This window comes from Herpailurus yagouaroundi, unplaced genomic scaffold (assembly GCF_014898765.1).
Source record: "Herpailurus yagouaroundi ecotype Mexico unplaced genomic scaffold, PumYag 100, whole genome shotgun sequence".
Lineage (NCBI taxonomy): Eukaryota > Metazoa > Chordata > Mammalia > Carnivora > Felidae > Herpailurus > Herpailurus yagouaroundi.
In genome coordinates this window covers 22,119,204-22,144,499 of record NW_024412391.1, presented here as the reverse complement: position 1 = coordinate 22,144,499, position 25,296 = coordinate 22,119,204, and the positions used below count along the sequence as shown (strand labels likewise).

At 36.7% G+C, this 25,296-nt stretch overlaps 1 protein-coding gene across 4 annotated transcripts in view; it reads right to left on the bottom strand.

The window, feature by feature from the left end:
* The window catches only part of SLC13A1 (solute carrier family 13 member 1), a 148,253-nt gene that overhangs the window by 106,798 nt on the left and 16,159 nt on the right, over positions 1 to 25,296 (bottom strand). For 3 of the 4 annotated variants that reach the window (XM_040472095.1, XM_040472094.1, XM_040472096.1), the window contains exons 2-6: positions 18,508 to 18,636; positions 8,946 to 9,082; positions 6,189 to 6,376; positions 5,518 to 5,575; positions 5,388 to 5,436 (exon numbers count right to left, since the gene is read on the bottom strand). In XM_040472095.1, coding sequence (XP_040328029.1) covers positions 5,388 to 5,436; positions 5,518 to 5,575; positions 6,189 to 6,376; positions 8,946 to 9,082; positions 18,508 to 18,636 — 561 coding nt within the window. The remainder of the gene's footprint in view (positions 1 to 5,387; positions 5,437 to 5,517; positions 5,576 to 6,188; positions 6,377 to 8,945; positions 9,083 to 18,507; positions 18,637 to 25,296) is intronic. The other variant, XM_040472098.1, reaches the window with a different exon arrangement.

The window sequence follows — 25,296 nt, the reverse complement described above, 5'->3', positions numbered from 1 at the left end:
AAAAAAAAAAAAAGAAATTGAGCTAGTATAAAAATGTGGGTATCTCTTTGAATAATACTAGTGCTTGTGAAGAAGGGAAAAATCTAGCAACTTGATTCTTCTTTTGGTATGTAAAAATTGGTTTTCGGATACCTAGAACTCATTTCTCATAGAAATAATATGAGTGATGATGATTGGATTCTCAGTTGCTCCCCTGGAACCTGACAAATAAATTTGACCATGTACTGTCAGTGTCCCTTTAGGATATTCCATTGTTTTTTGTTCCTTTTTGCCTCAAAAAAAATATTGTAACTACTTTTAGAGTCATGCAGGATTTATAGGCTAATCACTTACCCACCACTTTTATTTGGGCACAAGTAGGGAGCTCTGCTAATGTCTGTGTCATGGTCTATAATAAGAAGAGAACTTGGCAAGTCATGGAAAACATCTCCCTTTTAGGTATGCAGCATTGGTATATGTCTATTCTTTAATCAGTTCCTGGAATCAGAGGGGCTACTGAATATCTATCACCTTCAAAACTAACATGTAATCATTACTAGCAGTAGCAGCAGCAATGGCAAAATTATCATTATTATCATCTATGTCAGAAGTTTGCAGTTCTATCAACAAGAATTTTAGGGTTGATAAGTTTTAGTTCCAAACCCTTATATTCTTTCCACCAAAAAATGAAATTAATCCCCATGAAGAGCCAAAGCAATTTTCTCTTTCCTGAGAAAGAACAAAACTGAAGGTATCACACTTGCTGGTTTCAAACTATATTACTAAGCTATAGTAATCAAAACAGTCTGGAATTGGTATAAAAAGAGACACACACACACCAACAGAACAGAATTGAAAGCCCAGAAATAAACCTTAATATATACAAGGAGCCAGCATTTGACAAGGAGCCAAGATACTTAGTGAGGAAAGGATAGCCTCTTCAATAAATGGTGTTGGGAAAACTGGATTACCACAGGCATATAAAATTGGACCCCTTTCTTGTACTACTCATAAAAATTAACTCAACAGCAACAAATCCCAGATAATCCAATTTAAAAATGAGAGGAACTGAATGGACATTTTTTCAAAGAAGACATACAAGTGGTCCAACAGGTGGATGAGAAGATACTCAATATCACTACCATCAGGGAAATGCAAATCAAAATCACAGTGAGTTATGACCTCATACCCAACAGAATGGCTGTTATTATAATAACATTATGCTAAGTGAAATAAGTCAGACAAAGACAATTATTGCATGTTATCATTTACATGTGGAATTGAAAAAAGTCTAATTCATAGAAACAGAGTGTAGAGTGTGGTCCTGGGGGCTGGGGTTGGGGAAATGAGATTTTGGTCAAAGGGTACAAACTTACAGTTATAAGATGAGTAATTTCTCAGGACCTAATGTCCAGCATGATGGTTAAAATTAATAATACTTGCTATATATTGGAAGTTGCTAAGAGAGTAGATCTTAAATGTTCTTACCACAAAAAAGAAATGGTAATTATGTAATGTGATGGAGGTATTAACTATTGCAATGGTGATAATCATTCTGCAATATATAAATATATCAAATCAACAGGTGCGCCTTAAATTTACCCAATGTGTTGGCTGAGTGAAGTATACTTATGTGTCAATTGTATCTCAATTAAGCTGGAAAAAATGAAATTAATCTGACTCACGGTTTTATCTTTCAACCTTTATCAGTTTGCTTTTTTCTTGTTATAGTTTCTATACAGAATGAGTTCCTTTAATCTAAGTATTATTGAGAAAAATATTACTGAATTTATTCCTTCACTCAGCAAATATTTACTACATGCTTACTCTATGGCAGTCACCTGTTCTAGATATTTGAAATACAAATAAGCATATGGAAAAAAATTAAATAAATAACTTCATTGGTATGAAGGTAATGCATGCTTTGGGAAAAGTAGGGCAGGTTCAAGGGTATTAGGAGGGATGTATTGGCCATAATGAAAATGGGTGTTCAGGGTAGGCCTCATTAAGAAGATAATACTTGGGCAAATGTTAAATGCATATTTTTAATCAATATTATTATAATTATTAATGTAGAACTTATTTGGTGGTAGTTCTTAATTTTCTTCTACTTACTGGGAACTTTCTGCTTACTACACACTAAACTTTATATGGATTGGTGTGTGTTATTGCCTTTAAAGAGAAACATAATTCTAAAAAATGAAGTAAATATATAATTCTAAAATAAAGTAAGGTTATTGATCATCTTGGATTGATTTAATTATACTAGTAAACAGATTTTAATTAAATTTAAGAAAAATACTTAATTTTTTTACTGAACAAATGATTCAAATGTACAAAATTGTAGTAATTTTCAGTAGAAATTCAATATTTTTTTAAAATACGAACATGGCAAAATAGTGCAAATTTTAAAAAACCTAAGCCCTTCATTTTTCCCTCTTCTCTGAAATTTATTTTAAACCATTCCTTCTTTAAAGGAGTAATATTTGGATCTTTGATGACTTATAGTTCAAATTCAAAGCCAAACCATACAGCTATTTTAATTCAGTAGAATGCCCTACCTGCTTCAAGAAGAAAATAGAAGAAAAAAACATTATAAATATAAATATTCTTTCCTTTTCATAACTAGATGAAGTAGATACAGATTCTTCCACATAATCAATTAATGTTAAAGTAGCTTGTTTAAACCTGGCAAAGAACAGGTGCAATTTAGTACAAATTGAACACAAAATATACAATACATCTATCTGTAATTGTTAAAAATCAAAACATATCTTAAGTGTGTATATAAAATAACACTTTCATGTTATCTCTAACAAAGAATACTTTTGTAAAGTAAAAAGTTATCCTTTAATTTTTCTTTTGCATAAAGTTGAATTTTATACGTTGAGTTCTACAAAGACCACAGAAGCATTGTTCAAAGGCCTTGCTTGCTCTCTTCTCCCAAACTCAGAACTCAGTCTTTATTGCCCTAAATGTACCCACATTATCTTTACTTTTCTCCATTGAACCCTTGTTCCTCCTGTGTCTGCATCTCAACTGGTGACATCAAGGCCTACATTTACCTAGTTTACTCTAGCAGAGACATCTTCTATGCTTTTCTCTCTCTTGTCCTCAAAGTCTGATTAATCAAAAAAGTCCAGTTAGGTTTGCACTCTCCACTCTTCAAATTGTTGCCATAGTAAGTTTCTCAATGGGCAGAATTTACCATGCTGCTCTCCAGTTTCAAAGATTCCCATTTCCCCTAAGATAAACTCTAAACTCTTCTGCATTTAAAAAAAAGTTTTAATTATTATTTTTTTAATGTTTATTTACTTTTGAGAGAGAGAGAGACAGAGACAGAGCATGAGCAGGGGAGGCTCAGAAAGAGAGGGAGACACATAATCTGAAGCAAGATCTGGGCTCTGAGCTGTCAGCACAGATCCCAACACGGAGGCTCCAACTCACAAACAATGAGATCATGACCTGAGCCGAAGTCTGACGCTTAAGGGACTGGGCCACCCACACGCCCCAAGAACAGCTATTTTTTTAAAATGTTTTTTTAAAAGTTTATTTATTTATTTTGAGAGAGGCAGAGAGAGCATGGGCAGGGAGGGGCAGAGAGAGAGAGAGAGAGAGAGAGAGAGAGACAATCCCAAGCAGGCTCTGCAGGTTCAGCGCAGAGCCTGACGTGTGGCTCGAACTCACGAAACTGTGAGATCATGACCTGAGCAGGAATCAAGAGTCGGATGCTTAAACAGACTAGTCACCCAGGCGTCCCACAAACAGCTATTCTGAACATGGCTTGATCTATCTTCACATTTCACTTACCACAACTCATCCCTAGAACCTGCAGTGGAGAGGTTTCCTGAAAAAAGCCCGGTTCTCCACATATTTGGGTCTTTGAATTCACTGCATTCTCTAATTAGAATACCTCTTCTCTTTTCACTCATTCATTAATTGATGAAGATAAATATCTACTGAAAATGAGGCAATGAAGCGTGTCATGGAATTAAATGGTGAACAAAGGAGACATAGTCCCTGCATGCATGGAGTCTGCATTCTGCTGATTGAACATGATGTCTCCTTCCTGACTCAAATCTCGTTCCCTTGCACTCCACTCCTGCAACATGCTCTGACTGAGCTGGTTGCTCTCCACTTCTGAACACTTAGCCCCTCTGTGCATGCTTCTGTTGTAGGAGTTATGTCACATGTCTTTTTTACATCCACCTTCCCCACTAGACTCTGAGCTGCACACAGTGGGGAGCAGGTCTTTTCATCATTGGACCTTTCTATAATGCCTAGGACTGTGTTGGATGTCAAATCGATTCGAAGGGGCTTGACACTAAATTTCAGCATCATGCCAGAAAACTGGGTTTCTAAAGATGACCACGAGAAAGTTACTGAGTGCGAGCATATTTTTCTGTTTAGGATTGCCGGTTTTCATAATTTTTAAAGCTCATTTTTAATGTATTCTTCTGTGACATACTTTGCCTGCTATTGATTTTCTATGTTTTACAAGAATTACTCTATCACTAAAAATGATAGTTTTCATAAATGTATATTCAGTTCTCATCTTTAAAACCCTTACTGTACACTGTAGCTAAAGGCTTAAAACTTAGCTTTGCTATTTGTCTCCGCTTTACACAGAAATCACTCCTTCCTTAAAGATTTCTGTAAATAACAAGAGAGTTTTCTTTTTCCTACTGAGCTGCATGTGAATGCATTACAGCCTGAGGAAGGAACATATGCCCCACTCTCCTATTCCTAATACCATGGTTACTATAAAACTATTGCTATGCAGGATTACTTTTCAGTAGACTCAAGATCTATTGCTCCCAATACGACTCGGTATAGAATTTTTATATTGATTTATTCTGGGAAATGAATTCTGTGGGATAATTTACAAAAGTCTCCTTCCTTCCTTGAATAGCTAGAATGACTCCGACTCCTCCATCTGTGTTTGACAGTAGCAATTCATAAATTCTGCATTGAATTTTTTAGTGGGAATACTAAAGATAACTGGATTGCAATTACACGAATAGTTGCTCTAAGTTTATAACCTGAAAGAAATGGGGAGAGTCCTAATGAAAATCAGGCTACCAAGCCAGTAAGATTTTAATAAGAAAATGAAACAATATTCTGAGACTGGAATTATATTTCCTTGAACTACATATGCTACCTCCTATCACCACAAACTTAGTAAAAGGAGAAAATAATGATGCTAATTTTCAAAGCCTAAAATACTTTCTATGAGAATATTGATTTTAGTCTCTCCATGAGGGCTTATCAAACCATTTTGACTTAAGCAAGAAAAGTAATTTATAAACAAGGAAGCAAGTAGCAGATTTTAAAATGCATACGTCTCTAACTGCACATCTAATATAATTTCACATATAATTATTTAGAAAGAATCACATTTAATGTACCTTTTCCAGCTCCATATTGCTTGAATTTTTCCCTGCATCATTACTGTATCTGCAAAATAAATCGACCCCTTTTATAATTTTATTAAAATGTAATTTAGAAAATCCTAATCAAAATGTCAATATTCTTTACCCTGGAACCGGTATTGTCTTCTGTTTCCTCTCATTTGTTTCGTGTTCATTAACACTTTCTGCAAAACATTAAATAGAAGAAAAATACTTTAAAGGGTTTTCTGTGTGTGCAGGTGTGTGTGTGTGTGTGTGTGTGTGTGTGTGTGTGTGTGTGTGTAAAGAAGGAAGCATTACTAGAAACTGAAAATAAATTCACCTACTGACATAACATTCATCTTAATAAAGTATTTTATAAATACAAATATCGCCCCAACAGTTTTCACTCTATCAGGGAAATTTATCAGAGCCAGAAATAACCACAGCCAAATGCAATGCTCTTTCCACATAGAATGTAGGAATGACAGATTCCCAGTTTTATGCAGGAATGTCAATTCAGTATGAAAGTAGACCTGGGGTCTCCTGAGAGAGAGAGGCAGAGAAAGATTTCCATCAGACTGGCTGGAGGATAGAAAGGGCATTCTTCCTCTTTTTTTCCAGAGAATGTAGATTTGACCATTAACTGAAGGTAAAATATTCGGGTAATGTCATTCCTTTGTATAAATACAGAAAGGGGAAGGCTAAATTCACATCATGCATGTATGGACAGTCAATAAAATATAAGCCAGAATTCTTGAGTTTATGCCTATTGCCCAAATGATTAGACCCCACTGCAGCTGTAACAACATGTGATACCATCAATTTCCAGTCCATGGTTGGTTGATCCACTGAAATAAGTCATCTGAGTGGCCTCGACCTCTGCTTCAGCACTGATGATTTGCTGTGCCACAGCCTCCACGATGGGCATCACCATGGCAGCAGTTGAGGTGTTGCTAAGCCACATAGATAAAAAGGCGGTACTGCTCATGAACCCCAATGTCAGCCTGAAATGAGAGGGCTTTTAGTATGAACTGTGCTCTTCAGCTTAACTAGCTCTGTGTTATTTAACTGTCAAGGTTGCTGTTTTTGACTTGGGAATTTTTTTCAAAACACACTTAAGTTAAGGTTCCCCTCGGATGACGACCCCTGAGTATGACCATAGCCAGACAGGAACCAAAGTGGCACATAGAAGAGTGGAGTTTTTATGAGATTTGTCTCCCTGGAAACCATAAGAATCTTCTCTTGAAACAGAAGAAAATGATTAAATGTATAACCGAACTGCAAGTCAGTAGACGGTATAATAGCTTATAATATTATACCAATATTTGAATGCCCTTTGCAGATGATGCTTACCTTCAAATACTAGTAAGAGGAAATGTAATCAATTTTTGAGTTTAGGATCCCTTATTCCTTCTCTTACCTTTTGATTTCATCTCTGTTTATTAGTCTGTGTGCCAGGGAAGCACAAGGGCAAAGAAAAAAATTACTATTTTTAAATCTGCTTTTTGTTATTGACTACTTGGTTCAATATATGGTAGATAAAGGAAATGGTTAAAATTACTAGCTAAAATGAGGTTTCAGAATTTTCTATAGATTCTATTATTTACGCTTTCTTGAATTTAACATTCCTACCTGTGGTCAAGAACTGGATATATTATTTTGTCTTCTCTTATATTTAGAGCAGTTCTTCTCCCTTAAAAATAACACACCTAAGACTTCTAGGATTTGAAACTGTATAAGCTTTCAAAGTCACACCTGGGGGAAAAATATGATCTCCTTTGAGTAGGAGATCCCAGAAAATCATTGAGCAGCACATCTTTCCATATAAAGCCATTCATAAAATTCTGTGACTCCCCTTAAAAGTAGATCCACAAGTGGGGCGCCTGGGTGGCCCAGTGGGTTGAGCATCCCACTTCAGCTCAGGTCATGATCTCACAGTTCATGAGTTTGAGCCCCACGTTGGGCTCTGTGCTGACAGCTCGGAGCCTGGAGCCTGCTTCGCATTCTGTGTCTCTCTCTGTCTCTGCTCCTTCCCTGCTCACATGCTGTCTCTCTCTCAAAAATAAATAAAGATTAAAAAAAAAAAAAAGTAGATCCACAAGAAAAATTCCACACTGTAAGTTTCCACTTCAGATCAGGTGAACAATTTTTACATGTAAAACAAAATAGAACTCTTCAGATATCTGTTTAAATAAGACATGATTCTTAATAAAAGTAAACTAGAAATACCTTTAACTTAAGGCTCTGACAAGACATGAAATATTCCTATAAAAGAAGATGGTGATCAGATAAATCTTTAGTGTGGTGAAAATGCCTTAAATTGCAAAGCCACTTAATGATATAATGGACAGGACTCTTGCTTCACTGTGCGGTTCACTCCCCTATTCCCTGTGGTCAGTGAGAAGGTGATTAAGGAAAAGAGACAGTATCTGTAGCGTCCCAAGAGCTGTGGAACACCATTTCATTTTAAGAGTGAAATTACCTTAATACATACATGTTATAAAAATTTTAAGTAACAAACATTTAAAAAATTTGACTCATCTGAGTTATTTTCTGTATTCAACAACACTATTTTACTCATAAATGGTAAACACAGATATGGATACACTCTAGAATGAATTATGCAACATAATTCAATAAAATTTTCTTATTTTCAAAGAAAAATGAGAAGGGAAGAACCACCTAAGGCTTTAAAGCTTAATGCTTAGGCAAATGTTAAATGTGTATTTTAAAATCAGTATTATTATAATTTCTAATTTAGAACTTTTTGGTGGTAATTTTACTGGGAACTTTCTGCTTACTACACACTAAACTTTATAAGGACTGGTATATATGTATTGCCTTTAGAGAGAAACATATAATTTCTCATATGCAAGTGATTATGACACTGAAAATATATTTTTTTAGCTCACATCTATGTTCTTAACAAGAGCTAGAATTAAAACTACAATAGCCAATTAATTTAATGGAAAAAAGCATTCATTTCAGTGGGGGAAAGCATTCAGTGGGGGAAAATCAGTCAACTGAGCGATTTCACATTCTGTAGATGAAACTTCTTAATTGATTGTTTCACTTTGCAACAGTTCATTTAAAAAGAAAAATGTTCACCTTGGAATTTTTCTGCACGCATTTGTATTTTGTCAGTAATGTCTTTGTCTTTGGTTCTTAACATCTTCCCTGATGATCAAGGATGCTCTTGAACAAGTCTTGAATGGGTAATTAGCCAAAAAACGAGATAGGACTGAAATCTACTCTGAAGCCTATCAATCTTGTCTGTTGAGGTTCAAGGCTCCTCTCAGCGTTGCCTCTTAATGTGCATGAAAGGTGAGAGAGTTGTGTGCACTTACTCCAATCTCCCTGTAGTTAGACCTGCTGTGAAGGGAAAGTTGTTGTTTCCTCCTCCAACTCAAGTACACTTTACATCCCTTTCATATTTGCAGAGGAGAAAAAAAGGCATGAATTATACTGTGATATGAATGACTGCCTGGACGCGTATTACTTATTTAGTTATTTGCTCTGCACAAAAATGATCTGTTTGGAATGTAAACCTGGAACAGTAAATGCGGTACTTACCATGCTGGGTTCACACCCACTGTCATCACCATTCTCAGAGCGATCCTTTTGTGCAAATTCCATTTTTCTATTGATGTTGCTAAGCAGATGACTCCAATTAGCAGTAGATGAAAATCTTTGAAATAAGCAGATGCCACCTGAAATTATAGTTAAGCCCATGATCATTTATTTATGTTGGTGGGGGGAAAATGAGATTGCCCGAGAAAGCAATTTTGCTTTCTCTTAACTTTGCTGCTCTTAGCTGTGACCTTCAAACTACTTAATCTTTCTATTTGGTTAAGAAAAATGTAGATGCATTAGAATACAAATTTGAAGTAAGTTCTATATTCTTACCCAGAAATAGTAGTGTTAAGGAAGAATATATACAAAAAAAAAAAAAAAAAAAAGAAAGAAAGAAAGAAAGAAAGAAAGGGAACCCAAGATACTGGGTTTTTATTTACTTTTATTTTTTTATTTTTAATGTTTATTTATTTATTTTTAGGGGGGAGGGAGAACGAGTAGGGGAAGGGAAGAGAGAGGGGGAGGGTGAGAATCCCAATCAGGCTCCACACTTAGTGTGGAGCCCGATGAGGAGCTCCAGGCATGGCTCTATCTCACGACCACAAGATCATGACCTGAACCAATATCAAGAGTTGGATGCTTAGCTGACTGAGCCACATAGATGCTCCATACTGGGTTTTTAAATAACTGTGTAACATCAGGAAACTGCCTTCAATGTCTTAATTTTTCCTTCTCTCAGCTGGGGTTAATCGAGTTATGCTGCTATGGTAGAATGACAATGACTGTGATTTGGGAAAGTCCAAGTTAAGTCTCCAACTTGCCAGTGTCATCGATACTATCCATTATGCCATAACTTCAGTGTCACTTCTTAATACTTTGAATGGTTTTACCTTCAAAATCATTTGCTAGAAAATAAATACTCTTCAATAGGAGCCAACATTTTAAACCATTTTTAGCTAACACCATTGAGAGATTAGTAGAGTGTACAGACACTTTGGGTCCACCTATTTACCAAAGAATGATCTGAGGTATGTTAGGTACATAATCTTTTTCTCAAACAGCAGCAACAACACAAAGATGTTGTGGTCAAATAAGTTTAGAAACCAGAGAGTTTTGAAGTACTAGCATTTTCTTTCCCGTAGATCTCCTCAAAACCTTTAAATACTATACTTATAATATTTAAACATTAAATTTTATATATAATATAAACATTATATTATATATTTATATTAAGTATACCTTTAATATATGTTGCCACTCCCAGAGTTCCATATACAACATATTTCTCAACTTATCTAACCACAGAAAACTTACTTTTAAATTCTTAGGTGCTGTACCTCATGAGACTGATATTCAACAGACCTGACTTTAGGACCCGCTTGGTTAAACTGAATCACAAGGCTGTGCAGAAAAGAGACGATTATAAGAGGAAATATCCCTAAGGCACCTGAGCGGCTCAGTCAGTTAAGTGTCTGACTCTTGATTTCAGTTCAGGTCATGATCTCACCATACGTGAGATCAATCCCCACAGCAGGCTCTGCGCAGACAGCGTAGAGCTTGTTTGGGATTTCTCTCTCTCCCTCTCTCTGCCCCTCTTCCACTTGCACACTCTCTCTCAAAATAAATAAATAAACATTTAAAAAGAAAGAAGAAATATCCCTTAAAAATATCTGTTAGAAGGAATGGAAGAGTTGGAAAATAACTATTCTAATATGAAACCACAAAGGAACAGAAAAATCAGTCTTCATGATGATTTTGCTATTAAAATTTTTTTAATGTTTATTTATTCTTGACACAGAGAGAGAGGGAGACAGACAGAGAGAGAGAGAGACAGAACATTAGTGGGGCAGAGAGAGAGGGAGACACAGAATCCAAAGCAGGGTCCAGGCTTTGAGCTGTCAGCACAGAGCCCGATGTGGGGCTCGAACCCACGAACCAGGAGATCATGACCTGAGCTGAAGTTGGACACTCAATGGACTGAGCCACACAGGCGCCCTTACTTTGATATTTTGAGTTGTACCTGCACTTTTAGTATAACCCACCAAGTCTGGCTTGGTTTCAAAACAAAATAAAAATTAGCCTTGGAATTAAAAGTGGACAAGTGGATCTCTTCTTTATGTTTTGTGAAAAGTTAGTTTATTATGTTTTCAAAGTTTATATGTACCTCTTTGCGTTTTGTAGTAATTGCATAATAGAAAATAATTATATCAATTTCCTTATTATTTCATTTATTAATTACTCTAACATTGGACAAGAGTTTACTATGCACCAAAACTGTTATATGAACAGGGAAGGCAAGAATAAATGTCTGACATGTTTTTCCCTCTTCACACCTCTTCAATTCTCAAATATCCAGCTTTTCTAAACAGATTTTACTATTTTTCTGTATTGTGGAGCCCTGTTTATTTCCTTTATAGCACATCACATTATGTAGTTTGTTATTACACTATACATTCTAAGAGGACCAGGAATCTGTTTTGCTAGTCATTGCATATTTGGCACCTAGTACACTTCTGGTACAGAGTAGGAGCTCAGTAAATAATACTGGATGGGTGAGAGAGGGAGGAAGGGAATCCACGTACAAGCTACACTCTCTGAGCTCCTAAATCCCAATTGTCTACCCTCTCTTCCCAAACTTCTAACCTCTTAACTCTCTCAGTCCTTACATTCAGTATAAGTATTCTTTCAATTTATTAATTTACTAGTGTTTACAAGCTGACAAACCATTTGTTTCCCTCCCTGGGTCTATCTCTGCCTCTCTGAATTTTTCTTCTTGGCCTACTTTCAAAATTACTTTTCCTCTGCCTTTTTTTAAAACTCTATAAGGTTTGTCTCCAGTCTTCTTGTTTTGTACCCCTGATTATTGAATCTTACAGATTCAATTTCTAACTCTATGTGACTAAAATCATGTTTGGCACATAGTAGGCATTCAATACATATTTGATGAATTAATGCTGATGACACTAAGGTGTTTGTGCCCAAACAGATAAGTCTTCTGTGTTCCAGACTGGTGTATCCAGCTGGACATTTCCATTTGAATTTCCTATAAATATCTAAAAACTCAGCATATGCCTTTTTTTGTGGCAAATGAAACTTCCATCTACTTAGTTGTCCAAGTTAGAAACCTAAGGGTCAGCTCTGATTCCTTTTTCATTTCCAATAAGTGCGTCTTAGTCACTAAGTCCTATTATTTCCAGTTCCCCCGTCTACTTTAAATTGTCCACTTTGTTCTATTCAAACCTTATTACCACTCAAACCTTTAATTGAGCTCCTTACCGCTTCTCACATGGTTACTGTTTGATCTGTCTTTTTCTAATCCATCCCTCACCATTGTCACAATTACTTTTCTAAAGTATAAATCTAATCACATCATTGTGCCTCCTATACTCCTTCAGTGGACCCCATGTGTTTTAAGACCAAAATCCAACCTTCTCAACATGTCTTGTAAGACTCTTCATCATTTAGTCCCATTTCACCTTTCCAGCTTAGTCTTTCAGTGCTCTCTGCCAACTTCTTATGTGTGAAACTCTCCAATCACAGAAATGCTTTAACACTCGGCTGTCATTTAACCTGGAATGACTCTATTCTCTTATTTTGGTTACCCATAATTTTCCTTCATGGATGAAATCAGAAGTCAATTCTAAGATGCCTTTCCTGACTACCCTAAACATGGTTGGATGCTGCTTCCTTTTGTGAGAGCACATCTTAATGCACGTGGTGATAATTTTGTTTTTTACCTTATTATCCCCTTTATTAGACTAGATATATTTTGAAGGCAGAGATGTGTCTTATTGATCACTGCATTTATGGATTTAGGACATTCATGGCACGTATTGGCACTCAATAGATACTGAATTAATAAGTCCCTAGACTCAAGAAGCTTACAGGTTACTAGGTGAGAAAAACAAGGTAACAAAGACAGCAGTAAAGTATCACAGGTGCATGGAAAATATTTCTTCAAGCTATAGCTGAGGCTCAAAGAGTAAATAACCACCTTTTTCTAGGGGAATTGGGAAACTCTTCTTACAGTACCTGATATTCAAATTGATTATTGGAAGATAAATAGACATTTGAGTTTTCCTCTGCTCTTATCTCTTTTGCAGTTTTGCTCATGAAAATAAACCCTACTTACACTATTCCATCAGTCTGAGAATTCTATGAAAAAATAAATGCAGAATTATTTAAAAAATTACCATGTATTTAAAGAAATACATAGAAGTGAGCCATTATTAGTAAATTATTGAACACAGAAGGAAGTCCAAGACCATAAGATACTCTTGCATTTCTCTTTAGATTATGTCAGCAGTTGGCAGATTTTGTCTGTAAAAGGTCAGATAATAAATGTGAATTTGTGAGCCTCATTGTTTGTACTGCAACTACTCAACTTGTCTGTAGCACAAAAGTAGCCAGAGACTGTAAATGAATAACCATGGCTTTGCGTGTTTCCAATAAAACTTAAAAAACATTTTTTTTAGTGTTTATTTATTTTTTGAGAGAGAGATTGACAGAGTGTGAGCAGGGGAGGGGCAGAGAGAGAGAGGAAGACACAGAATCTGAGGCAGGCTCCAGGCTCTGAGCTGTCAGCACAGATGTGGGGCCCGAACTCACGAACCACAAGATCCTGACCTGAGCTGAAGTCGAAGGCTCAACCGACTGAGCCACCCAGGTGCTCCTCCAGTAAAACTTTAATTTAAAAATTGGGTAGCAGGCTGAATTTGGCCCTCAGACTTTTCCAGTCTCTTAATAGACTCTGTAAACAAAAAAATGGCCTGCAGCCCAATTGTCTAAATGTAAATAATTATAAACCTAAGGAGGAATTCTCACATTCTTTTGTTTTCCATTGTATTACCCATTCTTTGGGTTTCATCACAGTATATTTGTAGCACATTAGTCACGAGTATATGTGTTTGTTTATAGCCCATGTGTATAGGAGGTAATAGGAGAAAATGCTACTGGTCTGTAAATGACACTGGTAAATATAACTATTTTTGAGGCAAAATAAGCATGTCAAATAAAATTCTAATGAAATTTGAAATCTGTTTTTAAGATCAAGGTAGTCATATTTCTGTCTCAAAGTGGGATTTCACCAAAACACATGCACTTTTGCTATCAGAGCATGTGGGTTCTCTCTTAGCTATAAAATTTACCAGATCACAAGCTTCCTACAAGTCAGTATACTTACTCATAAAAGTTCAAGTTTATTTATGCTTTGTTGCTAAATCCAATGGTCAATTTCCAGTTTTCACATTAATTGACCTATTAGATTTGACACATCTGGTCACTGCCTCATCCTTAAAACATTTCCAGGATCCCACACTCTCCTGGTCTTCCTCCTACCTCAATAACCTATCCTCATTCTTCTTTGCAAATTCCTTTTCTTCTTATCAATCCCTTAATGTTGTAGTTCTCCAATTAGTCAGTTCTTTGTTATCTTTGTTTGTTTTTTATCTTCACTCATTCTCTAAACGATCTCATCAACTTTTAGAGCTTTCAGTATCATGTATATGCTGATAATTCTCAAACGTGTATCTCCAGCTCAGCTCTCTCTCATGAACTCTGGGCCCATTTGTATTTAACTGCCTATTTAACACCCTCACTTGTATATCAAACAGTTATTTCATACTTAGTGTCCAACTTTGTATTCCTGGTGTCAGCCTCTCTTGTGCAACAAGCCTACTCTGCCCATGGTTTTCCCCGTTTCAGTTGATGGCAACTCCAATTTTCCAGCTGCCAGGTCAAAAAGTTCTGAGGCATCCTTGAATTCTTTCTTTCTATCATATGCTCTATCAAATCATACAGGAATTTTGTTGGTTTTATCTTAAAAATACATTAACAGTATATTCAATATCCCTATTACTATCCCTTGTCTGAATTAACCATGGCCTCTCAACTGCATTATTGCAATAACCTGCTACCTGTTTCCTTCTTTCTGCCTTGTTTCTCAGCATAGCAGGTCTAAATTATCCTTTTAAATAAAAGTCAAATTGATCATGCCACTCCTCTACTCAAAATTCTCTAGAGAGTCTCATTCTCATTTCATTAAAATGTTACTTATGTTGGCCTACTTTGGCCCTAGATGGTCTAGTCCCTCTACACATTATCTCCCTGACATCATCTTCTATCATTTTCTCCTTCACTCACTTTGCTCTAATCACCCTTCGGACCTATTCCTGCCTTGAGGTGTTTGTGGGGGCCGTATGGCCTTCAGTGATGGCTGTTCCCCAGATATCCACATGACTAACTCCCTCATCTCCTGTAAGTCTTTGTTCAGGTATTGACACCTCATTGAGTCTACTCTGATGATCCTGTTTAAAACTGCAACCCTCTCTAGATCTTTATTATCCTGTTGCTTTTTTCCATAGCACCAATTACCTTCTAACTCCCTGTAATTTACCTATGCATTAAGGTATATTGTTTATTGTCTCTTTTCTCCTATGAAGATGGGGACTTTTGTCTGTATTTACTCATTAATGTATTCCCAAGATCCTGGCAGAGTCCTAGCACATAAATATTTATTGCACGACTGACCTAAATATATAACATCTGCATATACATATGAGTACCTTCATATTTATATCTATAAAACTTATATATAAACACTTTTTCCATGACGATAATAATAATAATAATGATATTTGTTTTGGAATATCTAATTCGGCACACTAAACATTTAGCATTTCAGATTTTATTCAATAGATATGAGAGAAATTCAAAATTTGCTGACATTATTTAATACAATAAGGTGCTCAGTAAGATACAGATATTTAGCATTGACTTAATAAATGCATAACATAAGATTAAAACTATTGTGGCCAAAGAGAAGGATGTGTAAGGCTCTGAACTTAGACAAGGGTATTAAAGACACATTAGTCTCCATGGCAAAGTTGAGATTCCATATCCTTCAGAAGGGCTGGTATGATATTTAACACCTTTAACTGTGGATATTAAAACTCCTAAGAATAACTGATGCCTAGTATCTATCACTGTTTCACATTTTTATTTGATTTGATTATTATAACAACCTCTGGATTATGAGAAAAAAAGAGTTGCTAAGGGACATGATCAGGACCATACAAGTAATTAGTGGTGAATATCAGGTTTTAAGCTCAGGTCCTCTGAATAAATCTCTAGCCCTTTCCCCATAACTTTGGTCAGATATTTCCTAGTAAAATTCCAGTTGCCCTTTCTGGAAAGAGGATCATAAGACTGAAGAGCAGTTTGCTACACTGAAAGTCCTAAGGACTTTGGTTTGTTTCAAGTTCCTACTAAGCTTAGGGTAAAAAAAAGTCACATAAAATTTGCAACGAATTTAGGCTGAAATGAAATAGATTCACTTAGCTTTGCAACAGTCAGAATGTTTCTAGTGAGGTATTCACTCTTGTCAATGTACAAATAATGATAATATTAACTAATATATAGTGAGTGCTTACCATGTGATAGACATTACATTCACTAACTATCTAATTCATAAGTACCACTGACAAACTGGAGGTAGTTCTGGGAACAGGAGTGAAGATGGTGGTGACGGCACAGGTGGAGGTGGTGGGGTTAAGGAACGGAGTTGAGATGCAGAAACCATAAAGACTGGAGCGGGGGAGACTGAAAGAGGAAATGGTATTTACTTTCACATCAAAAACAGCAATGTCATGTGGAAGAAAGATGAAGTTTTTATTGTTGCTATTGTTGCTGTCCGTGTGTGTGTGTGTGTGTGTGTGTGTGTGTGTGTGTGTGTGTGTCTGTGTAATCTTAGACATTTAGAGGAAAGTCTAGGGACAAAGTGACTGAGTTTGACACTGGGCTCAGTAAAGCTGAGTGAATCAAGTATTCAAAGTGTTAAAAAAATATGTATTTTCTTTGAAGGGTATTCTAAACCCACACACAGGAAGACCCAAACACTTCCTGAGTGATCTCATCTGTAAGAGCTATTGAGAGGGGAAATCCCTGCCCAAGATGAAATGATCCAGAAGTACGAGCTTCCAAGGCTAAGGTTCTATGACTGTTAAATTAGTCTGAGGTTGACACTTCTGGAGACAAAGGACTCTTGGACAGGTATTGGCAGCCTGACTAACGCAACTGCTGACAGTACCTAGAATTTTGCTGCCTCTAGCCAGGCCTCCACATTCTGTAAAGAGGCAAAGATATTTCTTTGGCAGTTCCACAAAACCAGGCTTTCCTAGGCATCCTTCTTCTCCTGTCTTCCTTTAGCCTCTTTGCTACAGAAATGCCCCAGTTGCAGTTAATCTTGCTTTGATCTCAGCTTCTTTTAAAAAGTCAATTTAGTCAGTTTCATTCTTATTAAACCGTAAAAGACAAATACGTCACTGTTGAACTAGTTACCTTTAGAGGTACAACCACCTAGGCCAGCAGGACAGGGGTTAATAACTTAACACACTACGTTTAAGAACTTGCCTGCCCCTTCTTTTAAATTTTCCTTTACTGGGAGCCATGTAGCATGTTGGAGCATTTGAGAAACTTCTTAAATTATAGATCCCAGATTCTGTGGGCAGCAGAAGGGGACGAGAAGCTACACTCTCTCCCCAAGCAATTGTGCTTAGAAAGAAAAGAGTCAAGATTCTGAGGGAAGGGAAAATGCAGTAAGAAAAGAGGAGTAAAATGGATCTGCAACGCAAAAAGAAGAAAAGAAGATCTTGAACCACGAAATGAGGAAGAATGACATGAAGAGAAGGAAAGGAATTGCTTCTCCCATAGGACAAAAAACAAAACAAAATAACAACAACAAAAAACCCCATCTCTATATAACATGGGTTATTTAAAAAGAAAAATCTCTACCCACGTTACAAGACAGATGAACCTCAAGTTAGCAATATTGAACTCTGGCAGAAGATAGAAGTCCAAAGGTGACAAATTGCAGGGGCTGGCATCTTGAACTTGACATCTTTCCTGAGATTCTTTCAGCTATGGTTTGGGCAGTTGTGTGCTGGGTGGCTGGAGACTGCATGAAGACAGATTTTCTGATTTCAATGCATTTCATGCTTTTAATGGGAAACTGAATCCATTTTCTTCAGACGGGTACCCTCAGATTGTATAAAGGTAAGAAACACCTCTCAGCATGAATAAACTCCTCTCAGCAAGAACAAAATAGAAATACACATGAAAGTTAATTTGGCTTTATCTTTTGAAATGGCAGGTTTCTGGAAAAGAAAACAGGGTAGCTTTTTCTTCATTAAAAACAAAAATTGCTTTTCTAACACTGTGTGAGACCAAATTCTGTTGAAAAGAAAAAGCTTATGCAGGATGTGAAAAGGTTGGCCCTTTTGTTGGGAGAGAGACACCAGCCATAGATGTCAGCCCAGGAAGGCTGGACACGCATTTCTCCTACTGACACATATGACTCAAGAGGCTACAGCCTGTGTTTTGTTTCTGTCCACCTGAATGCAGACATACATGCAGAATTCTAGGGAGAAACAACTGGAAACTTGCAGGACTAATGTGGAAGCTTTATCCATAGGATTATTGCTCCCTTTCAATACAACTTTCTCAATGGGAGTATCAACACAAAATAAGGAATCTAATTATCACATACATTTGCAAGAGGACTTACGTTCTTAGAAGGCATGATCCCAAACAATGGAAACATTAAACCAGGCAGCAAAGCTGTTACTGACAGAGGCAAAGCTTCTGTAAGCCAAAATGTGGCAATGACAAAGAGTGTGTAGGCACATTCTGCTTCCTGGAAAGAACAAAAGAAAAATGCAAGGTGAAATAATGAGGCTGGGAAATCATTAATCAAATCACATCCACATTTGCTGAATGGAGCTGTGTCACCGAGAAAGTAAGAGGAAACTCTGGAGGTTTCTGAACCTTTAAGTTGGGCAGCAAATAATTATTTCTCAGGGATTCTAAGAGCCAAAATTTAATAAAATGAAAAAACGAAGACAAAAAAGTCCTCAGTTTTTAATTTTCATTCACCTTCCTTCGAAACAGATAACAGCATATAGTCAATTTTCTGTGCTCATATCGGTGTGTATGAATGCTTGTGTTCACTTTTATTTGCCTATAAAATGCCCTCCCGGTTCTTCTGGAGTGTGTAAATAGCCAAGTTACTGCCTTTCCCCTGGGGCAAGACATATATGACTTTTAAATATATTCCCTGGTGCCTGTTGGTGGCACATGTACACCTGCCTTCCTCTCCTACTAAAGGGCGTAAATCAACCTAGAAAAAACTTTTTGCTGTATTTTGCTTCAGATAAAGAAGGGCAGTGCCAAGCTACATGAGATGGATGGGACTAAATGAGCTCCTAAGTAACATGGACCTGGAGTTTAAGAGCCTCCTGCTTTGCTTTTTAGAAAGACAGCTGGGTTCCTGGGGAAACAAAGAGAGACTCAACAGAAATGAGATTCTTAACAGAATCTGTTGCTTTGCTAGGTATAAAATTGTGTGTTTATGTTTTAGGATGTTGTTAAAAAATGGTAGAGTTGGGGCTCAAGATGGCAGAACTGAACTTGCCTACTCCCATAGACACAACAAATCTATAGCTACACATGAGATAATTTGTTCAGAAAAATAAACTTAGGAACTACCTTAATAGTTTCCTTCACAACAAAGGATAAAAAAGCCACATCTGGACAGGTAAGAGAGGCAGAGATGTGGTCTCACCAAAAACCCTGTGTATGGTATGGTGACCCACCATTAGGAGATATCTCACAAATATGAAGTTACTCCCTGAGGAGTGAGGGGTTTGTGCCCCAGATTGGACACCTCAACTCTTGGGATCTGTACCAGAGAGAGGAGGCCCCCAAATCTCTGGCTTTGAAAACCAGTGGGGCTTAGGTTCAGGTGAACCATGAGGCTGTAGGGAATGGAGATTCTACTCTTCAAGGGTTCATGTACAAATTCACCCACCCTGGAACTCAGCACAAAATCAGCAGTTTGAAAAGTGCTGAGACCATACACGAAGGAGAGTCGTTTGCTAATCTTAAAAGTGTCTCCCAGAGGGGCAGAGCCTGTTAGGATTCTGTCCAGGGAAAGAGGTGCTGGTTGGTGCTATTTTTGCATTCTTCCCTTGCCTTGTGGTGTCCACCCCTACGGCCCCCTCCGCCCTGCCAGAGCTGGGAGGCTGAGTGTCCTACACTCACAGCCCTGCCAAAGCTAGCAGGAAAGTGTACCCACCACGGAATATGCCCCTCGAGTGCCTGGCTCTGCTGGCCAGGGAGGACAGCATTTCTGGGCACTACGAGTCTACAACAATCAGAGAGATAGTCGTTGGCATGCTACCACCTAAAGAAACAAGAAGAAATACAAATAGTCTAACTTTATACCTAAAGGAACCAGGAAAATAACAATAAAGCCCAACATTTGTAGAAGGAAAAAAATAATTATTTTTCAAATTAATTCCAAATTAATTTTATGGAAATTATTTCCATTTCAGAGTGGAAATAAATAAAATAGACACTAAAAAGACAAGAGAAAAGATCAATGGAACTAAGATCTGGTTCTTTGAAAAGAAAACAAAACTCAAAAACTTTTAGCTAGACCTACGAAAGAAAAAAAGAGAGAGGGCTCAAATAAATAAAGTTAGAATATCAGATAAGTTATACCTGACATCAAAGAATTACAAATAATCATAAAAGACTACTATGAAAAATTATATACCAATAAACTGGACAAACTAGAAGAAATGGATAAATTCCTAGAACTATACAATCTTCTAAGACGGAATCATGAAGAAATAGAAAATCTGAAAAGACCAATTACTAGTAAGGAGATTGAGTCAGTAATCAAAAACTCCCAACAAAGAAAAGTCCAAGACTGAAGAGCTTCACCAGTGAATTCTACCAAACGTTAAAAGATCTAACACTTCTCATTCTAGAGCTTGTCCAAAAACTGGAGAGGAGGAAATGCTCCCAAACTCATTTTATGAGACCAATATCACCTTGATACCAAAACCAGAAAAGGACACATAAGAAAAAAAATTACAGGTCAATCTCCCTAATGAACATAGATGCCAAATCCTCAACAAAATATTAGCTAACTGAATTCAGTGGTACATTAAAAGGATCATGCATCAAAATCAAGTGAGAATTATTCCAGGGATTCAAGGATGGTTCAATATCCACAAATCTATCAAGGTGATATACTACATTGATATATTGAATGATAAAATTTATATGATCATCTCAATAGATACAGAAAAAGCACCTGACAAAATTTAACATCCTTTTATGATAAAAACTCGACAAGGTGGGTATAGATGGAATAAAACTCAGTATAATAAAAGCCATATATGACAAGCCCACAGCTATCATATACTCAATAGTAAAACGCTGAAAGCCTTTCCTCTAAGATCAGGAACAAGACACAGATGTCCACTCTCACTACTTCTACGCAGCATAGTACTGGAAGTTCCAGCCACAACAATTAGGCAAGAAAAGCAAATAAAAGGAATCCAAATTGGAAGGAAGAAGCAAAACTGGCACTATTTGCACATGACATAATATTATATAGAGAAAATCTTAAAGACTCCACCAAAAACACTACTGAGGCTAATAAATTAATTAAAATTGCAGGACACAAAACAACTATAATTTTTTTTGTTTTTATATAGTAACAATGCACTATAAGAAAATAAATTAAGAAAACCATCCCATTTACAACTATATCAAAAAGAATAAAATACCTGGGAATACATTTAACCAGGAGGTGAAAGATCTGTATGTTAAAAACTATGACACTGATGAAAGAAATTGAAGACACAAATAAATGGAAAAATATTCTGTGCTCACGAGTTTAAAGAATTAATGCTGTTAAAATGTCCATATTACCCACAGCACTCAAAAGATTCAATGAAATTCCTGTCAAAATTTCAATGAAATTTTTCACAGAATTTGAACAAACAATCCTAAAATTTGTATGGAACACAAAAATATGAACAGCCAAGCAATCTTGAGAAAAAAGGACAAAGCTAGAGGCATCATGCTCCCTGATTTCAAATGATATTACAAAGCTATAATAATCAAAACAGTATGGTATTGGCATAAAAACAGACTCATAGATCAATAGGACAGTATAGAGAGTTCATAAATAAACCCACATATATATGACCAATTAATTTATGACAAAGAAACCAAGAGTATACAATGGAGAAAGGACAGTGTCTTCAAATAATAGTATTTGGAAAACTATTGGAAAACTATTTGGAAAACAGCCACATGCAAAAGAATGAAACTAGACCACACAAAAATAACTCAAAATGGATTAAAGACTTGAATGTAAGAACAGAAATCACAAAATTACCAGAAGAAAACATAGGCAGTAAGCTCCCTGACAATGGTCTTGGTGATACCTTTTTTTTTTTTTTTTTGATCTGACTCAAAAGGCAACAGCAACAAAAGCAAAAATTAACAAATGTGACTACAACAAACTATAAAGCTTCTGCATAGAGAAGGAGACTATCAACAGAATAAAAGTTAACCTAATGAATGAAAGAAGATATTTGTAATTTATACACCTGGTAAGGAGCCAATATCCAAAATATATAAAGAATTCATAAACTCAGTAACAACAACAAAAAACAATTAAAAATAGGCAGAGGATCTGAATAGACGTTTTTCTAAAGACACACAGATGGCCAACAGGCATATGAAAGGTGCTCAGCATCACTAATCTTCAGGGATATGCAAATCAAAACCATACTGAGATCACCTCACACCTGTCAGAATGGCTATTAGGAAAAGGAGAAGAGATAGTAAGTGCTGGCAAGGATGTGGAGGAAAGAGGAACACTTGTGCACTGTTAGTAGCAATGTAAATTGGTGCAGTCAATTTCCAGCCCCACTGGAAAACAGTGTGGGGGTCCTTCAAAAAATTAAAAATAGAACTACCATATGATGATCCAGTAATTCCATTACTGGGTATTTACCTGAAGAGTATGAAAACACTAATTCAAAAAGAGATATGTACTCTTATGTTCACTGCAGCATTATTTACAATAGCCAAGGTATGGAAAGTACCTATGTGCCCATTGATGGATGAATGGATAAAAATATGGTTTATGTATGAATACCTCTGAGCCATAAAAAAGAATGGAATCTTGCCATTTGTGGCAACATAGAAGGCCCTCCAGGGTATTGTGCTAAGTGAAATAAGTCACACAAAGAAAGACAAATACCGCATGATCTCACTTATATGTGGCATCTAATAAAGAAATGATCACACAAAATCAAACCAAGCCAAACTTACAGATACAGAGAACAGATAGGTGGTTGCTAGAGGGGAGGGGTTGGGAAGGCAGACAAAATGGGTTGAAGCGGATCAAAAGGTACAAAATTCCAGTTATAAAATAAAAAGTCATGAGGACATAATGCATAGAGCATGGTGACTACAGTCAATGACATTGTATCTCCAATTTGCAAGATGCAAAGAAAGTAAATCTTAAAAGTTCCTATCATAAGAAAGAAAAAAGAAAAAAATGTAAATTTGTATGGTGACAGATGGTAACTAGATTTACCGTGGTGATCATTTCACAGTGTATACAAATGTGGAATCACTGTGTTCTATACCTGAAACGAATCTAATGTTGGATATCAAGTAATGTCAATAAAAAAATGGTTAAAGTATATTATTATATTTGGCTTATATAAATAATTTTGAAATGAAATCACCTGGAGAGTACTAAGTGGTCAACAAAAGTTAGCATCTATCATATGGCTTTGTTTGGCTCCCACAGTGCTTAATCTCTGCAAATCCTGAGTTGCATTTGAAAAGTTTACAAAAACTGTCTGAGTTTAATGAGGTGTTTTACTTATGATTTTCCCAGGGCAACAAAATTCCTAGCTCTGCTGCCCTCTGATTCACCCATGTCAGGCTGAATCCTCTGAGCCTGGTGTTTAGTCATCTGGCATCCCTGCACTTTCAGCCGGGGGTCTAAGAAATCCATAATAAACTAGATTATGTTATGTCTTCATTGTGTTATCTTTTTAAAGGAGAAAGAATAAAGGTGTTTGGATGTTGACAGGTTTATAGAAAGTCTGCCTCTATAATCTTGACAACAAAACAACGAGACAAACCTGAGCCTTGACTGAAACTTCTGATTTGCTCTGAAGAGACTTTGTGAATACTAGCTTAATTTAAAATGCCAGTGAGTGCGAACGACCAGGCCTGTGTTTTCTCTTGTTGAGAACACATGATGTTCCTCCAAAGTTTCTCCTTACGACTTTGTTTTCTACCATATTTGCAAGAACCCAGATTTCAAAGAAAAACGAACCCTTTTATTGTCTTGCTCTTCAGCCACAGCCAGATCACCTATCCATCCCCTGTCATTTTTCTCTCAGATCTGCCCATCAACCTCCACCCCACTTCCTCCACTGCAGGCAAGACTGTTCTTCCTGACCAGATCATCTTCCACTTTGATTTTGTCATTCCCTTGTATAAAGCCAGATTAAGGGACTAGCCACCCTGAAACCAATCTATAACGGACTGCTAAAACAAAAATAAACGGAAAAGATGGCGCTAGCTAACATAACCCCCGTTTCATCTCCATATGGGTCTACTTCAGCTAAACTTCATACTCTGCTCAGTGGCCGACTTTTTAAAACACGATAAAAAGCAAAATTTCAAGTATCAAATTATTAGCTTCCCTAATAACTTTCATATTTTAACTGGCCCAGCCCGGACTTAAAATCAAGTCAGTGATTTTCAGTTGTTTATTGAAAATAATCCAAAATCCTCATCTTGCATCCGAGGCCACTTGAACTCTAATTATAATAAGACTTACCCCAAATACTTTCTGACATCAGCTATTTCTTTAAACGTGTTTTTTTAAGTTTATTCATTTATTATTTCTGAGAGAGAGAGACAGAGAGAGACAGAGAGAGACAGAGACAGAGAGGAGAGGGCACACAAGTAGCGGAGTGGCAGAGAAAGAGAAGGAGATACAGTATCCAAAGCAGGCTCCAGGCTCTGAGCTGTCAGCACAGAGCCCGAAGCGGGGCTCCAACTCACAAACACACGATCATGACCTGAGCCAAAGTCAGATGCTTAGCTTAACCAAATGAGCTACCCAGGTGCCCCTCAGCTCTCTGTTTCTAAGGAGTTTATTTATGCACCTTCCTGATACTTGGGTTCTTATCCCTGCTCCTCATTATGCAGCCTTTTTCTGAACTTTAATACATAATGTTCAGCCACGCAGTCATACCAGTAAGCCCCCAGATGCCCTTAAGTGGAAGCTTCTACCTGCCTGTAACCATACTCTAGACCCTTGGACCATTTGATCCAGTTTGACTGGATGAAGTTCATCCAGTTCAATTTGGATGAAGCAGTTGGAAGCTGATGACCCTAACAAAATATGATTTATTTGACTCACTATGGTGTGTGTGTGTGTGTGTGTGTGTGT